Here is a 19100-nt window from a genome sequence, read left to right on the forward strand (position 1 = left end):
GTGAAAGGGAGCCACTGCTTCAGGGAAGCCAGATGCAGCACAAGAGAAAGTCTTGTAGATGTTTGTCCCACATTAGTAATCTTCATGCAGAATAGTCTCTCTACTGGTGCTTTTCCTCGGGAAAGTGTGTGGAAAGAAGCTGCAGAGTCAGGAAGTTGACGGAACCAACGAATTTGCGCATGGGGTTAAATCTCATAAGAGAGCAGGTTTCCCTGCGACACAGCCAAAGAATTATGGAATATTTAAATGATGTTCAGTAGCACAATTACAAATCAGAGCAAGACCTGGGGGTGAGTGGAAAAGTCTTCAGGGCTTTTCTCAATAGATTGTTCTCCTAGAATATCCATTTTATGCAAGCCTGTCTATGCGACTCTGAGATTTTGTCTTTTCTCACAACACTTTAATTGCTGCACTACCCTCAGAGATGTTTGCTTCAGCTGGCTGTTTCCTAGCATGAGAATGAGTGAGTGAGCACAGGGGCACAAGGCTGTGTTTATCAAGCCAAAAAGAAAGAGAGGTTTGTTTTCTGGCACGACAGAGCATGCTGCTTCTATGATAATGCCTGCTAAATACAAGACATAAAGAATGATAAAAGAGAGTAACACTTTCATTGCTTTCACGTGAGCTTCTGTGTTGACATCTCGGAATCCTGTGACATTCAATTGCATCTGCCTGTGGTGTCTCCAAAGAGAAAAGATTAACAGCAAACATGTGATTACAGACACCATAAAGAAGAAAAAGACTCCTAGATTCAGGAAAATGTGACCAATAAAGAGCTCTCTGCTACATACGTGGAGCTGCCAAGATGTGTTTCTGTATTTCATTTTGTAATCATTAGTTATCTTCACAACTTGTAGAAAATTAAATATAAAGGACAGAAGCAGGCATCCCATCAGAAGGGTAAAAACAGTGTTGATTCTTCTCTTCAACCAGAGAAAAATGGAGTGAGAAAAATTTGCTATCTTCAGGAAATAGAAGATGCTGAGGCTGGTAACAAATGCGATGTTCAAATGATTGAAAACTGCCCAAAGGTAACTACCATATTCAACAAAGTTACTAAACATGTACCTATCTGGAAAGAATACCTTTATATACCCATTTAAAATTATTAACCATATCACACAAATTCTGGAAATAGCTAAGCCAGTGAGAATGAAGCAAATCAGAGAGGATTTCTTCTTTGTGATACAATCAGTACAGTTTACAAATCCAATACGTCCATTCCCTAAAACTCCCAGTACTGACTCACTAGTTGCAACAAAAATGAAGAAGATTTCCACTGGACTTGGCATGTCTGTTTTATATCACCTTCTGCAGATTGAGGTATATATTGGCTGGGTGATGGAAGGATGATTCTTTTCTCTCTCTAAATAAAAACAGGCCCCAGGAATATCTGGCAATGGAATCAGAAATATCTTTGTTGAGATCCCCCCAGTCTATAAAACTTAGCTAGCCTAGAAAATATATGTCCAGGCAGAATGCCGACTTTGTTAAGATGCAAATGAAAGTTTTTGTTTCATGGATTTAATTTGTCCTTCTGAGATTACTTTGCATTTAATAAACAGAATTTGGGAGTAGGAGTGTCAAACACACCTACAGCAGCCAGAATACAGTACTGGACCTCATCTTTTTCGTTATCAAATCATCATAATTTATGTTGTTTATAATCCAAGTTTAAATATATATAAAGAAAAAATAGCATATAGAAGCAACAGGTAAATGTGGCCATTATAGACATTTTGAAAAATCAATTCAATTTTTAATTAAAATGTAAGTTGTGTTTTTATACTCATAGTTACTTCATCCACAAATGCAAAGTATGTTGACCACCTTTGACACAAGAAGCCCTTAGGAAGAATTCCTCCATTTAACATATTTCACTGATGATATCCATTCCCTCATTTTTTCAAAAGTATTTCCTGAGCATCTAAATACCAAGCTGTCTTCTGGTCCCTGAGGAAATGTAGTAGCAGATAGACTCAACACTTTTGTGATTCACAGAGTTTACATTTTAATGCAGGAAGCCCCAAACACACTAGCAAACAATGTATTGGTCCAAAAGTTAAAAGTGAAATCTAACATTTATAGAACCTTTATTATGTTTCCAACACTATGCTAAATGCTTTATGACCATTTTCTCATTTCCACTTCACAATAAGCCTTTAAGATGGATGCTCTTATCTTTATTTTAAACATTAATAAATGGAGATTTAGAGAAAAGCAGAGCCTCTCCCATCTATATTAGCACGACTCCTGTGGATTAATCACACAGTAAGTTCACAGTGGAAGTCCCACAAGGCATAGGAACAATGAATGACACTTAGCAAAATATAATAAACAAAAGTGAGATGAGACTTCACATGGACTGCACGTGCTGAAAGTGACAGGTCAGATGATGTGCAAAACAGAGCATATGTAGAAACTATTTAAAGAAATAAATGATGCAATCCCGGAGAATAGTGGCTACAAGAGATGCAACAGAAGGTAGGTGAAGCAGAGAACAGATTTCCTGACAAACCAAATCTTGTAGTGCCTTCCTTTTAGACTTCCAAGCTTCCAGAACTAGAAGGAAATCATTTTCTATTGTTTATTAATTACATTAGCCAGTCTGAGGTATCTTGTTATAGCAACACAAATGGGCTAGGATACCTTCTCCCCATAATCAATGAAAAAGTAGATAAAATATCAGTAAAGATATAGAAGACTTGAACAATACTTTGAAACAACTTGATCTAATCAACACTTACAGAAAACTGCATATAACTAAGAATATATATATTCTTTGCACACTCACATGAGACTTTTACCAAGGTTAGTAAGACTTTGATTTATAGCATAATTTCCAAGAAATATGTAATTTTTAAAATGGATATGGTGATTTTTCATGAATCACAACATTCAACCATAAATGAGATGAACCAGTAAAATGTTTCTAATCTGCCTTCAGAGATGGCAGTGGTTGGGTTAATTATCTCTCTGTTTCTGAGACAAAATGCCTGATTCTCACAACTTAAAAGAAGAAGGATATGTTTCGGTTCACAGTTCAGAGGTTGCAGTCCATGGTCATCTGGCTCTGAGGAAGAAACATTATAGCAGAAGGGTACACTGGAGGAAAACTGCGTGGAAGCCCTGCAGTGGGGTGAGCCAGGGAGAGCCAGAGAAGGAGCCAGGATCAGATACAGTCCTCAAGATCACATGCTGATGAGCAGCCCAGACACATCCAGTAGTGTGCTTTGCCAATCAAGTCTGGTAAGTAGACAATAAAGATTACCCATCACAGTGCTTTTCAACACAAAAAAAGAAGGAAGAAGGGAAGGAAAGGAAGAAGGGAGGGGGAGAGGCAGGTAGGAAGCAAAAAGGAAAAGAAAGGAAGGAAGGAAAGACAGAAAAGTAAGGAGAAGAAAGAGAGGGAGAGAAAAAGAGAGGGAGAAAGGGAGGGAAGGCGGAAGAAAGGAAAATCCAACCAAATACTTTGTGATTTCTTCATGTTTATATACCCTGATGTGCTACAGTCTTTTTTTTTTTTTTTGGTAAATTTTCTAACAAAGTCAAAATTTGAAGGGCATTTTAATAAAATTGTAATGTATAGAGAACTTAATAAATTTATATTTACTCCTAAATCTTCAATAAATAAATAAATGTATATTTACTTGACTCTTCTTTAGTATAACCCATATAATATCTCATAATTTAAAAAATTATAGTCCATATTTACTAATTAAAGAATTTTCTTGGTGTACTTTTTGTCACCTTCAGAAATGGAGAAAGAATTCTACGAAGGATTTTCTAATGCATTTCAGTTGAGATACAAGAACTCTCCTGTTCTTTGAATATTTGTCTTGCATACTGTAACTTTGTTAAACTTTTCTACTAATCTTAATACTGCATCTTTATTTAATTCTGGTTCAGTCACTTGAGGAGTATTTTTGTGAGTTTTTTTGTTTTTTTGTTTGTTTTTGTTTTTTGAGGCAGGGTCTCCTGGCTGGCCTCAAACTCAGGGAGACCCTCCTGCCTCAGCCTCCCTAGTGCTGAGATTAGAGGCATGCACCACCATACCTGGCTTCATTCTACCTCGTTCCCAGAGTAATAGTAAGGGACAACTCTCTTGTATATGGAGCTATAAGTATACCCTTTTTATACATGCCACATTCATCCTATGACATCATCATGAATGAAAATATCTTTTTTCTTACATCTTTGCGAAGAAAAGCACTAATTACTGTAAGTGGTGTTCTATTCTATAGCTAAAAATGAAAATAATCTGCTGTTTAAATTTGCTTTTGCTCATTTTTATTGAGGCTGAAGACTTTATTTACTCATGAATCACTTTTTTTTTTTTTGGTACGGGGGATCAAACTCCAGACCTTGCGCTTCTGAGGCAGGTGGCAGCACCACTGAGCTAAATCCCCAGACTTTCTTTTTGACTTTGAAGACCAGCTTCAGTCACAAGGCATGGAAATACTACAAGACACTGATACACACACACACACACACACACACACAAACACACGCACCACACAAAAACAATTTTTTGAAATCAAAGACTTACTTGTTTAGACAAAGTACAAATTTAAAAAATCCACTAATACAATCCACATTGAAGAAATTCTGAATGCGATTCAGCTAGTGATGATCAAGGCCAATGAAAACTTTCTTTCTTTGTTTATTTCGGTATGATCCTGTCAATTCATTTGCTCCATCCAATTGATTTATCATCAAAATTGTGTTATGAATTTCCAGTTGCTAAGAGGGTAAAGATGCTTTCAGGGAAATTGCCTAGAGAAAGAGATTCTCTCACTCTAATATGCCTGCTGCTAGACTGATTTCCAGTGAGCTGGTGGCAGACAAGGTTATTTTCTTCTTTGGTTTCTGTTTTAGACACTGCTTTTTAATGAGAAGCCATCTGGGTCAGCTGTGAAATAGTGTTTATCATCTACAAAATAAAAGCTTTCACAATTATTTAATGCTCAGACACTGTGCTTTCATTTTGAGAGGGTATAGTTTTATATCTAAGATGACTAAAAAACTAAATTTGGCTTTTGTTATTGGAAAAGGATATTAGCTTTTTTGTCATTACAATATTGTTTTTATCCAGATTGTTTGTATCCTCCCTCCCTTCTTCCTTCTTTCCTTCCTGAGACCACATACCACCATGTTGCCTAGGTTGCTCTTCAACTCCTGAGCTCAAGCAATCCTCCTGCCTCAGTCTCCTTCCTGAATGCTAGGATTACAGGCATGCACCACTGTGCCCGTTCTAAATTCCATATAATTTCAATTTGTATATATTTTATTAAGGGTCAGGACTCTCACATCTCATGTAACACTCTTGTCCAGGAAACACTCCAAACTCCACTCCAAAGTCAAACTCTAATTAGCCCATTGAAGCCAGTCAATTCATGACATGCTTCTGGCAAAAGGTCCCTGGTTCAGGTGTGCTATCAGGTTCTGAATTGTTTCAACAGAATGAAAGGATTTTTTTTTATGAAAGGATTTTTAAAATCAATGATTAAATGAGGCTTTCCTCTCCAGCCAGGCGTGAGTAAGAAAACAAACACAATTTCTATTAGTAAGAGTCTTGTAATCCCAAAGTGAAAAGCTCTAAGATGAAAACACAGTTCAGCAGAGTAAAGCAGAAAATAACCTGGGTTCTTGGCCATGACATTTGGCTCCTATTATTACCATGAGTGGAACTCTCTCATCCTTAGATATCTAGTTATATGTGATAATTATTTTCCTTACAGTCTATATCAGTTTGAGAAATGATTTCCTTATTTGGAGTCAAAAGCTTCCTGATGAATACATTTCTCTTAAAATATTAGCAATTCAGAGACATTTTTAGGGGTAGGTTCATCCTGTATACAATACATAATTATGTTTCATGTTACCTTAAAATATTAAGAATTAATCTATGCAATTACCTTTATTCCTGGAAACTTCAGTCAGCATATAAGGTTAATATAAACTAGAAAATATTCTCTTTTCTAATCATTCAGCAATAGATTTTTTTTAAAATGTTTTTATTTTATTTATTTATTTATTTTGGTATCGGGGAGCAAACTCAGGACCTTGTGCTTTAGAGGCAGGTGGCAGAACCACTGAGCTAAATCCCCGGCCCACAGCAATAGACATTAAACCATAGTATCATGATGATTTCCCTGATATAGCACATAAGTAAAATATTTTTTAAGTTTTATAGCTTTAATAACTATTTCTATATTTTATGTTCCTTAATTTGAATATTTCAATTTTTTCTGGCTTCAGGGCTATTATATTTTTGCATCTTTACCAATGTCTCCTGATTTTCTCTATTCTCTTTTCAGACTTATAGTGTTACATCCAAACTAAGATGCAAATGTCACATGATACCATAAGGATAATTTCCATTTTACCAGGAAGCAAAATTTTATGGAAAGTAGATAAAGCTTTCAGGGTGATCAAACTACAGGTATTAGAAAACTATTTTGGAAAGGAAAATTTTTAAGTAACTTCAAAATATCAGAGTGCTGACATGCAAACACTTAGAAACAACCATGATAATTATTTTAAAGATCCACTGTTATAATTTTCCTATGTAAATTTTGTAATTTATGTGTTTTTTGTGGGAAAACATGTAGAATATGTTTCTTTGTAATATTTTTCTCACTAAGAAACAAATAATTATCTTCTTATATCAATAATGTTCTTTAACATCATGATTGCTAAAGAGTCAATCTTTTTTTTTTTGTTTTTTTTTGGTACCGGGGATCAAACTCATGCCCTTGCTTTTGTACAGCAGGCAGCGAAACCACTGAGCTAAATCCCCAGCCCAAGAGTCAATCATTTTTATTGAGTCCTAAACAGTTTCTCTTCTCTTGAAGTTTGAGGTGTTTCTAGTTATATACGTATATATATATATAGTTATATACATATTATATTATATATAATTAGAAAGGATATATATATATATTTAAGGTGGCTAATTCTTTGCTGTGAGATGCTGTCTTGTGGTTGCAGAGCTTAGTAGCATTCTTGGCTCTGCCCATAAGATGACAGTAATACTTCCCAAGTTATAAAAACTGAAAATGTTCCCAGACATTTTCAATTGGCCTGGGGTGGGGGGGCAAAAGAGCATCACCTCCAGTTTAGAAGCAAAGACACTATTTTAACTAGTACATTGATAAATAATTGTATGTACATTTGCAAATATTATGTTTTGTTGCTTTCTTTAAAGTTCTAAAATGTTAATAATAGGTCAAAAACTGTGTACTTAGCAAGCAAATTACATAATTCTATGAAATGACATATTCTTGCTTTTAAAAACTAACAAATAATTTTCACAGCAATGAAATAGTTGCTAAAATTGAATATTTAGTACATCAAAAAGGAAGTCTTCACAAATTTTAAGATCCACATATAGACCATATTTATTATGTTAATTTGCAACACATAATTACATTGGATAAATGAGAATAAGTAATTAGTAAAACTCTGACACATTCATAATAAAATAAATTAAAATAAAATTCATAATAAAATAAAATAAAACATTTTATATCTAAATATCCAAAGAGAGTAACAAAAAATCATACAAATAGCCTAGAAACAATCTATTTTAATTTAAAAGTTTTAATTCTGAGATAGAAGTTTTGGCTAGAAGTACAGAAATGTGTTTCAGAGTGGAGAAATTAGGAAAAAAATGTAAAAAAGATAAATGGAGTCTCAAGAACTAATAGATTTAGTATGTTTCCAAACATTTCCTAAAAATAATTACAAATAGCATGGAAGAAAAGATTATAGTATTCATTCAGTGACATTTCAGTCTGTGAAGATTTTAATCAACAATTATTTACTGGAATATATAATGTTTTTGAATTAAGACCCGGACCTGTGCATGGCCGCCATCTGAAGAGCCAGTGCCATACTGTGCAGCCAGAAGCCTGTGATGGTGAAGTGGAAGCAGACCCGCCCCACCAAGAGTGCCTGAGCTGCCCCTGAGCAATAAAAAGCCCTGCTTTCCCATGGCTCTGGGCCACGTAACAACAACAACAAAAAAAACAAAAAACCCCCCAAAAAACCCACAAATGGACACATACATGCTTTATTCAGTTGACTACTGTAGTATTATTGTCAAAGAATATATTCTTAACAGTCATAATTTTATTATTAAAGGAACCATTCCACACTTAAATGGATATTTTATTATTTATTTATTTTTTTAAATGGCTATTTTAGAGTTTACTTTTTTGCAATTCATTTCTTTCTTAGTTAGAACGAAGCCCTTAATTAATGCAAAGCTTCATAAAGTAGTGTAGCAGACTACTCAACTACTTGGGACGCTGTTATTAGTGACAGAATCAAAACTAATAAGAATTCAATTCCTCTTTACCTACTCTTTTACTTTGAAGTCAAAGATGTTTGAATCTTGAAGCTTATACCTTATGAAGTCACTTGAATATGGTGAGCCTTAGTGTCTCCATCACAGAATATGGTGACAAAAATAAAAGATGTTATACAATTTTGTGACAATTAAATTGAATAATTTATACCAAATGACCTAAATGTCATAGAATACAGGAAGCTTTTTCTCTTATGTCAATAGCCTGGTCCATGGAACTATTTTAAGAATTCTGTAGGATGCTCCCTAAAAGCCATAGTGGAGTTTAGGAGACCTGAGTCATCCCCTTAAAGACTCACCAGGAGGCCCTCCCTTCTCTTCAGTACCCTCCGTGCTGCAAAGGGTTGCATTCTCTTGAAAAAGGATTCAATTCTCCTTAGCAGATCCACAAAATCATGCTTCAGTTTCTTTTCCCCCAAATCAAACCAAAAGGGTGAAGTGAAGGAGAAAGCACTGCGACCGTCTCAGTAATGATCACACTTTCAGAGTTTCGTGATGCAGAGTATGACCAGATTATGAGGAGAGGGTCCACATAATGCACAACTGACACAAGCATGTAGGAAAATAATATTTTTGGTTTTCACACGAACTGCTTCGTTGTGGTCTCTGGATTCTTTGGCCTGATGCTTCATTTTCTTGTTGTACCTCCACAAAGAAAAATAAGCACTGAGAAGGAAACAAGCAAGGTGGCCAGCAGGATGACCATTCCTAGCTTGAGGAAAATTTGATGGCCAAAAGACTGGCTTTTACTCGCATATGTTTTCCAAGTTTCTTTCAACGTTTACATAGTCAAGGGTCCAAAAAGTAAAAAAGTTCAGGCTCAGAAGATGAACAACTGAAGAGAGAAAGCACCCCGCTGAAATGATGCAAAAAACTTTATTCCTTCTCTGCTTTAACCAGAGAAAGATGGAGTGAGAAAAATGGAATAGCTTGAGAAAACAGAAGATAACAAAGCAGACAGCACACCACATACCCAAAGCGTTGTTCAGGTTCCAGAAGAAATCAATAATTATCTTTGTCACTTGGTGCATTTCAAATATTCCTGGGTAAAACCCTCTTCCAATGCTATCTTCAAGGAATATGCACATGACACCAGCTCTGGAGATAGACAAACACATGAGGTTGAATTCAATTGAGGCGATGGTCTTGTTTTTGATCCATTTGGCAGATATTGGTATTCCAATGAATCCATTTCCCCAAATCCCTGCTATAAATCCTAAAAGTTCAGTGATTGTTATGACTTTTTCAAGTGAGCTTGACATATTTGCAGAAATAAATTCCCAGATATTTCTGTTATGGCTGATAAGATTGGTTGATGGCTTCGTAAAAGCCACATCCAAACACAAAAGCCTTCCAGGCAGCTATCCTCCTATCAGGATGATTAGTAAATGTATCATTTTCCCATTGCCACAGGCTGAAGTTTTCATTTCTGAGGTTAGACAAAAAGTGAATTAGTATTTGCTAATGCAAATAAGAAGATTTTATTTTGTTCTCATTCAACTTTCCTCAGAATTTTAACCATAGCTACTCTGAATCTTTTGTCAACCAGTTTTGTTCTCCAGAGTATTTGTAACCAGGTTCATAAAAAATAACTCCCACTAGTAATTTGAACAACTTTTTGGCAAAATTAAGCTTATTTTTCAAACAAATTAGATTTTATTTAAATATCTTTGATACCTAGGCCTGGTGGTGCATGCCTGTAATTACAGCACTCGGGAGATTGAGGCAGGAGGATAAACCATGAGTTTGAGGCCAGCTTGGGCTACATGGTGAATTCAAGGCCAGTCTGAACTACATACTAAGACCCTGTCTCAAAAAAATCCCCAATAAATAAATACGTATCTTTTATAAAAATTGGTATTATAATAAAAATGATTGTATTCATTGGTTCAGAACTATTCTACAAACTGCATTTGTTTTGTCCCTGTTAGTTTTGTTTTGTGCTTCCTCTATAAAACTTCATAACCAAAAAACAACAAAAAAAGAAGATTCAATGACATTGTATTTTACTTTCTTCTTCCTCAAACAGAAAATTTTAAATTGATTCATAGTAACAAGTTAAAGCTAGAATGTTATGGATTTTCTTGTCAATTCTGACTTTTGAAATTAAATATAGTCAAGATCCATGGTCGGCTACAGCTTTAACTTCAGGGTCCTTAAAGAAGGAAAGTCCAGAGCTTAGCATATACAAAATCTTCATCGCCACCGACCCAGGGAGAGGCAGGTCTGTGGCTGCCCTGCACACCTCCTTACTCCTGGACGACTACACTCAGTTTGACTAAGATCTTACTTCTAGAACACATCAGAAGGAAAGTAGGAAGAAAGTGTTTATCTTTCCAGGATCATGTCTCTTATTCTATGCCCTATCCTGCTCTTATTCCCATTCCAAGCTGACAAATTCCTCAGGTCCCACCTGAGTGGGTTAGAATAACTGGAATAATGTAGTAAAACTCAGGGAGGAAAACACTGAGCCATGTGCTCCCTTCATGTAAGACTCCAACCCTTAATAGTATGAAGGAGGTGGTTAAATTATATTCTCAAGGAAGATATATCCAAATACCAATGCTGGGATATGTTAGTAAGGCCTTACTTGGAAAAGAGATCTCTGCAGATGTATCGTCTTAGACTAGAGGGTGTCCTAGGCCCAATGATTTTCTTTTAACATCCAGCTTCCCTGGGTATTTCTCCATTCCTTTATTTTCCTTTACCTTCAAAAGCAATATTTAGAAATTGTCATCCTACTTTAAATTCCTTTTCTTATACATAAGCATATATATATATATAGATAGAGAGAGAGATAGATAGATAGATAGATAGATATAGATATATATAGACATATTTAGGGAGATTTCAGTTAACTCTTAGATCCTCATTCCACTTACATGTTTCTCAAACAAATTTCCTAGAAACCTTCCATGCTATGACCACCACCAAACTCCAAGGGCTTATGGAAGCTCAAGAGATAGCTCTCCTTGGAAGCTGATGTTCAGTTTTCTACTTAGAAGTAATGTGAATCTTTTAGTAAGTATTCCTTGTCTCTTATTTATGTTGAGGGTGAGGGATCTGAGTGGTTTTTCTTTTCTGGTTGATCTATGTAGTCATTCGACAACTGGAATGAGTTTTTAATTTAAATGACAAGTTCTTACTATAAATTTATTCTTATGCTTAGATTCACTAATTTAATCCTGAGGAGGGCTCACGGGTGAGCAAGACAGAGGTCCATATGGCTGAAGTCACAAGATAAAGTGGCTGCAGGTTAGTTGCAGGTTAGTTGTTTTATTTGTGTCTTTATTGTCTAATAAAAACAAGCAAGGCAAAACTACAATTATAAGTCTTAGGGAAATATTGACTAACCATAGAACCAATGCAAGTGAGAAACAGTGTGTACCAAATGGACAATGATGCCCTCTGAACCAGCAGAGCTGGGAATAAAAACAGAAGAGGCTCTAATTGCTAGAATTATTTTTCTGAAGTGATGAGAGTTATACTTACCCCTGTGCACAAATGTGTGGAGTCTAGAGCTCTTCCCCCCGAGCATGCAGTGAGGCTCAGTTTAAAGTACAATACACGTAGGTTGGGAATGAGCACCTGGGAAAATTTCCCTCAAATATCTGAAAAGTGTTTAATTTCCTTCAGGATAAGGGAAAATCAAACTAAAACACACCAGGGCATTATTTTGTACTTAGCAGTTTAACCAAAATTAAAAAGCTTGACAACATTTTCTATTGGTTAGGCTGCTGGGAAAACACTCTCATATGCTGTTTCTGGGAATACAAAGTGGTTCAACTGTATGGAGGGAAATTTGTCAGTATTTATTAAGCTACATATGTGCTTATTCTTTGAATTATCCCTGATGATGCATTTCCAAATATATGTGATTATTCATGGAATTATTGTGTCATAATATTGGAAACAAACCAACATATACATAGGAGCTCTGTAGGCTCAATGCTGGTACAGTCACAACAAAGGAGTAACATGCTGTTCTGGAACAGAATGAGGAATAATTTTATGAATGGACAAAATGATTAATTATATATTGTGAAAGGAAAAACAAAGTGCAAATTATCTGTTGTGTGAAAAGTAAGAAACATTTTCAGTATGCACACATTTGCTTATTTTTTTCAAAAATAAATGCAGGAGACAAAGCAACATTGAAAGCAACTGAGAGGCGGAAGTGATAGAGAGAGGCTGGCACTACTCTCAGTATGCCTTGTAGGGTTTTGACTTGGAAAGATGTCAATGTTTTATGTAATGGTAACAAAAATAAACAGCTGGGAAAAAGAGCTAACTCAGGACATAATCAAAACTAAGTCTCACTTTTTAAAATAAATACTGCAATCACACTGAAGGGGAAAAGATAAATAGCAAAAGTAACTGTTTTTCAAAGCATTTTGACTATATGTCTTCATTTCAGCATGTGGGAATTGTGAAAGGGTAGATAGTAGAATGTCTTCCTTTCTTCCCTCTTTCCCCCTTCCTTCCATTTCCCCCCCTTTTTTCCAGCATACATTAGTAAATCTGAAAATGCTATCAATTTATTTTAGGGTTAAACAAATGAGTAAATGTCCTGAAAAGGGGGGAGCCATAATTTTTACTGTAAGAAAGAATTTACAACATGGAAAGAATGAAGTTTGTAATTTTCCATTGGAATTAGAAATATCCACATAAACTCACTACATGTGTAAATATAAATTCATATGTGTGTGTTTATTAAGGCATATCTTGGCTTTAAATCACCAAGAAAATAATCAGGACTCTCTGGAGAAACAGTGAATCCAGGAGTGGATTAGGAAAAGTACGTAAAGAGGCCACATTATTCTGTCGTGCTAGAGAACGTGTGTGGTGAGGCGTGGGAGGCTTCAGATACAGATGTCAAAAGGACCCAGGTGCCAAGGTGAAGCGGTTCTGAGTTGGTGAACCGAAAGAATTTGGCATTAAATAATGGTAACCATAGACAAGAGCCCACTGGATAACATATGCATCCACAAGTCTGTACTGATATAAAGAAAACAATGAATAAATAAATGGGGCAATTTCAAGTAAGTATTCTTCATCAGGCAAAAGAAAAGTTCCTTTACTTATTTATTAAAACTATATGTCATAGGGTATTCAGAAAGGATAAAGCCTACTGTGTATTTTATCAATAGAGGGATTAATATAAGAAAATAACAGGAAGATCTCCACAGTGTGCTTCAGTTTACCTGTTAAGCAACATGATTTGGCAGTATTTTAACAAATGTTTTCTCCTCCCCTCCTGTCCGTCCCTCTCTTCCCTTCTTCCCCCTCCCTCCCCACCATGGATCTCAGGAAGTATAACTTGCTCTGCAGTAGCTGGTCCTAAAGAAATTCTCTAATCTGCCTTGACTGACAGTAAGTCAGAGACCCTCCGAATTCCAGAGGCGTCCTGCCTCCTAGCCGGGAGGAAAGACTGCTGCACAGACAGCCAGAAAGGAATCAGAACACACAGGTCTTGCTGCCCCCCGCCCCCAAGTCTATCAACAGCCTGCCTAGGACTTGAAGACCCTGCACACACCCACGCACGCGCACTGCCCTCCCGCAAGGGGAAGGGCTGGGGGCCCTGCTAGGTCCTGGCAGCAGAACATGCGGAGGATTCCACAGAAGCAGTGAGCCCAGAGAGGCCCTGGCAGCTTTGCATTTTCCTCCCTGACTTGCCCTGTGCGCCTCTCTATCTGCAACGGCCGGAATGCCCCTTAAACACAGCTAGAAACAGTAGATATTTCTTTGGGTTCTGTGAAGCACTCACACAAATCAACTGAACCTGAACAGGCGTTGTGCGCATCTCGATTTCTAGCTGGGGTTTCAGAAGCACAGGTGGAAATAAACCGGAGCTTGTGACTGGCACCTGGAAAAGGGGGGCGTTTTCTCGGGGATTGATGGTTCAGTGTGTGCCCTCTCCAGGGTCTCCAGGTAGTGTCATCACGGAACTGGACTAGAGAGCCCCCAGCTGATGCCTGCTGTTGGAGACGTGTTTGCTTGTGGTGGGGAACCGTGCCCACATCTGCTGAGGTTACAGAAGCTCCTGTGTTTATTATGGTGTGAAAGCAGAAGATGAAAAGGCACTTTGCTTTTTCCAAAAATACAGTGTGTGAGAGGGGGCGGGGTGAAAGGTCATGGCGCGGTGGCGGGTCTGGCTGGCTGCGGGCGGGAGGATAGTGCCCCATGTGCACATGTGGAGGAGCGGCTGTACCTGCGCGCCTGCGGGAGACGTCCCCGCCTGCTCCGTAGATTCAGGGCAGTGCTCGACTTTTGTGGCCTCCGTCACCCCCTCAACTCCTACCCTAGGCGAGGAGGCCGGCTTGGGTTGAGTGGCCCCAGCCGAGGGCCCGGAGAGCTCAGAGCGGCGAGGACGACAGCGTTGAGAGTGGTGGTAAGGAAGGCCTCTGCAGGCAGGGAAGATGAAAGGTAGCCGGATTGAGCTAGGAGATACCACACCATATCAAACAGTTGAAGAGGTTAAACCAGGTCATCTTTCCAGTCAGCTATAATGACATGTTCTCCAAGGATGTGCTGGAGGTTGGCGAGCTAGCAAAACTTGCCTGTTTCAGTGATATTGCTGTAGGCACAGTATGCTGCAGGGTGGATCATTCACAGAATCAGAAGAGACTTTACATTATGACACTTGGATCTCTTGCACCGTGCCGAAGGCTAGGAATAGGAACTAAAATGTTAAATCATGTCTTAAACATCTGAGAAAAAGATGGCGCTTTTGACAACATCTGTCTTCACGTCCAGATCAGCAATGAGTCAGCAATTGACTTCTACAGGAAGTTTGGTTTTGAGGTTATTGAGACAAAGAAGAACTACTATAAGAGGATAGAGTCTGCTGATGCTCCAGAAAAACCTCAAAGTCCCTTCTGGTCAGAATGCAGATGCGCAAAAGACAGACAACTGAACAAATTACAAGTGAACTTTGTCGCACTTGCTTGTCGCCAAAGAAAAAGAGGCCCATTGATTCCCCAGCCCCCTTTGTTAAGCTTTCCTTCCTTGTTCTCTTGTTCTTGGTTTTCCTCCCCCCTCTTTGATCCTTCAAAAGTTTTATTTCAAGGACTTTTTAAAATAATCATGTTTGGATTGTTTTAGTTCTCTCAGTTCTGTGAGATGGTTGGATTGAAGGAAGAAGATCTGTTTAGTTTCATAGTTAAGATGTATAACTTGAAAATTTTGGGTATCAAATGATTTCAAAATTTTGGGTATCAAATGATTTCAAAATTTTTAGCTTTTTTTTTTTTTAAATGTCCTGCTTTCACACTGAAGGGCAGAGACTACAAATATTGTTTATTTCAAAAGGCTGAAAGAAGCAGCAGCAATATCTTTTTCTCTGACTTCATAGACAAGTTTAGTATGTTTGTGGTACTTTGGGTTTTTAAAAACTATTTCTGGGCTGCTTATCCCTAGACATTGCCTTCACTCCACCTTTAGTCCTTCTGAGCACTCTCTCAGGAGTTGGACCATTGTTATCCTTGTAAGAAATACTAAGCTTATTTAGATTTTTTTTTCAGTTTAGAACAATTTTATTCTCTTTCAAGAGGCAAAAAACAGCCATTTGGGTTCTTTGATGATTGGTTTGATTTTCTGCTTGGCAATACTGTGGGAGTCAATCATAGCTTTTGTCTCTGGAAACATGTTTTGCTAAGGATTACAGATCCACTCTGGAAAAACTCCTGATTTTTTTTTTTTGGTACTGGAGATCGAACTTGGGTCCTTGCACCACTGAGCTAAATCCCCGGCCCCTAATCTTAATTGTTCTTCTACACCTGAGATGGTTAAGATTTAGTTCTTGTGCCATACTTAAAGGCACTCTTCTGTCCCTTCTCCAAGGCCCTGCCCCTGAGATATAACGCAGTTTGGTTCAAGGCACTTCCCTCTTCTGTGGCTGCTGGATTTCAAGACAAAGCTTCCAAAATGGTGAGTTTTCTCTCCCTGGAATCCTTCCAGAGTAAAGCTGACCTTCATTTATCTCTGGGCCATATAGAAAACTGATCCGGGTTTAATCCTGAAACTCTCAAGAAATAAATGTAAAAGTTTTAGTCCACATTTATCTGTCTTTCAGTGCACAGACAAAATTAAGAGAATGAGAGCTGAGTATTGGGTGCAGACCCCGCAGCCATGGAGACTTCTTCCTGCTTGCAGGCCGATTTCGAGACCCTGCTTAGCTGCTTTCAGGAGATGGACTGTGTATGCTTCCAGGACTTCACAGAGCTCAGAACCTCTGCAGCAAGTCCTAGTCTCCTGTGAGCCATGGCAGTACATGGCAAATTACAGGAAAGGTAGAAAAATGAGACTTTGAGAAGAAGCTGAGCTTTGAGTCTGATCAGTGCTGCTCTGGGCAGCAAAGACCTTATTTAGATTTTTTAAGCAACTGATTTTTCTCTTCTTGCTGATGAGTAGGGCAGTTTGGGTAGGTAGTGTTATACTTTGGTCTAAGTATTTGAGTTAAACTGCTTTTTTGTTAACGAGTGGACTGGTTGTCAGCAGGTTTATTTTTCCTGCTATTGTTACTAGAGATATTAACATTTAGAGTGTGAGCTGGTGAGATTAAATTTTTTTAATATCCCAGCTAGAGATAATGACCTTTAACTGACCTAAAGAAGTTTATTGTGATTTAGGTTTTTTTTTCCTGTCCTTTTTCTTCAGTAAGCCCAACAACACTATATTGAGTTTAACTTTTAAAATGAAGTTGATGTTCTTATAGGTTAACACCCCTAAATAAACCTGAAGCAGGTGTTTTTCTCTTAGACATATTTAAAATACCTAAAGGAAAGCTTAGATGGACTTGTGGCACAATAAATGCATTTAATGTCAACTAAGACAGGCTGTTAAAAATGTGGCCAGTGAGTGTTTGCTTATATAGGAAAGAATATCTAGACAGTATTTTTTGAGAATAACATAGTTATGATACTCCTTATCTGTTGGACAATATCCTGGATTTGCTTATACTCTGTGCCTACAATATTGAGTTTAAGAATTTGGGATAAGAGGAATTGTTAAACAAATTGCTTCTATTCTTGGAAAAATAGAAGCATAAAGTGTTACTAGTACAAATATCACTGTGACCTCCTTCCTCTAGTGACAGGACTGGTTTTATGCTAGATCATTATCTGGCAAGTAGGGAGAGGCTCTGACAGGGTGATAACTTTTTATAAGATGAGACACTTGAAATATGTTTTCCTCCAGTTGTCCAATCTCTAATATTTGCAATTTGTTTAGATTGTCGGTGGTGGCTCAAGAAATGTTCTTGGTAGAATTAAGAAACGCACAAAACTTGAGTTTTCTGTTACTTGACTTTAAAAGGAAATTTGACTTGTAATAATTATCCTTATATGTAAAAGTCTCATGTCCAAATAAATTACATGGCAAAATTACTTTACAAAATGTTTGTACACACTTTATAACTTTAAGTTTTCATTTGAAAATGTGAAAGTACCAAGTAAAATAGACTTCAGTCTTGAGTGCCAAGAAAAAATTTTAAGAAAGATGGTTAATGAATGAGTCTATAGGGTCCTAATCTTAGTGAAAATGTAGAAAGACCATGCTGATTTCTTTGGTATCTGTTTATTAATCCAAATCCAAGCTTAGAAGAAACGTTTAACATTGAGCACCTTTACCTTCATGGATGTTTCAGCTTGCTCTTGCCAAGAAAAGAGTGCTTGAGTTACAGAAAGTGTAATTAGCATGAAGAATTCAGCCTTTTTGTAAACGTCTAGATATCAAAATAGATCTTGTTATATATGAATTTTCTGAGACGACACTGCCTCTATTTCTATAACTATTTCACTTGGACTATCTAAGCAGTCCTATGAATGTCTCCCTAAATGTGGTTATTGAAAACCAAATAGCTGCCTCACAATTAAGTACATGTTATTTAAAGACAGAAGAAAAATATTCAAGTTTGAATTGAGTGTGTAGGCTTCCCATTGTTATAGTTTTTCTACACTAGTCAATGATTTAATCTAAATTCTTAGTGTTTGTAAAGGGTTAATTGTCCTCCATCAAACTGGTATTAAATAATTCCACTTATAGGAAGGATGGTGTGGAAGAGGTAGAAACTGGGGTCTACTAGTTCATATATCTTTGAGTCAATAAAGACTAATATCCAAAGTTGAGTTGGTTATTTTGACAAATGGTAAAAATAATCTTGGAGATAAATCAGTATAATTCTATTTACTAGAAGATCACAGGATATATCCATCATACTTTTCAGGATAGATTGTTTTTACTGTGGGGCAAATAGGTTAAAATTATACCACATGATAAGTTGCATTTAGGTCTAAAAAAGAATCTGTAGAGAAATCTATGCAATATGTAATTTGTCCAAATTAGTTTTCATTTGGGGAAAAGAGTTCTAAAATATCTCCAAAGCAGTTTTTTCATCAGTTGAAAAATCCTTCAGAAAGAGAACTACTGGGAAACCATGGTTTGTGGTGGTGGAAAAGAAAAGCTCCCTGTTTTTGGAGGGAATAACTTTAAAAATACTTAAGTGCTTAAGTTTACTTGGTGCAGTTAAAAATTTAACTTTTCAATTTTAACATTGCTGTTACATCTGAAATAAACTTATGTGATGGTCTGGTAAAAAAAACCAACAACAACACAGTGTGCATCCCTGATATGATGGCTCCCCATCCCTTGGATTGTATAACATGTGAGTATAAAACAATTTCCAGCAGTATCCATTTTCCATAGGTCCCTGTGAGTGGACTTATTC

General features: G+C 37.0%; 1 protein-coding gene, 1 long non-coding RNA gene and 1 pseudogene across 2 annotated transcripts in view; 2 read left to right on the top strand and 1 right to left on the bottom strand.

The window, feature by feature from the left end:
- Window positions 1-362: 362 nt before the first annotated feature.
- Tas2r10 (taste 2 receptor member 10) lies at window positions 363-1292 on the bottom strand. Its single transcript, XM_021258700.2, has one exon. It carries the CDS (start codon window positions 1290-1292, stop codon window positions 363-365), a length of 930 nt encoding a protein of 309 aa, XP_021114359.2.
- Window positions 1293-14793: 13501 nt separating this feature from the next.
- LOC101711646 (N-alpha-acetyltransferase 50 pseudogene) lies at window positions 14794-15541 on the top strand (annotated as a pseudogene).
- Window positions 15542-15753: 212 nt separating this feature from the next.
- The window catches only part of LOC106009455 (uncharacterized), a 28779-nt gene continuing 25432 nt past the window's right edge, over window positions 15754-19100 (top strand). The window contains exon 1 of the long non-coding RNA XR_015452346.1: window positions 15754-16303. This is a non-coding gene — a long non-coding RNA (uncharacterized LOC106009455). The remainder of the gene's footprint in view (window positions 16304-19100) is intronic.

Source organism: Heterocephalus glaber, unplaced genomic scaffold, assembly GCF_053883595.1.
Source record: "Heterocephalus glaber isolate CG9 unplaced genomic scaffold, H.glaber_assembly_v1.0 deba00001444, whole genome shotgun sequence".
NCBI classification, from domain to species: Eukaryota; Metazoa; Chordata; class Mammalia; order Rodentia; family Bathyergidae; genus Heterocephalus; species Heterocephalus glaber.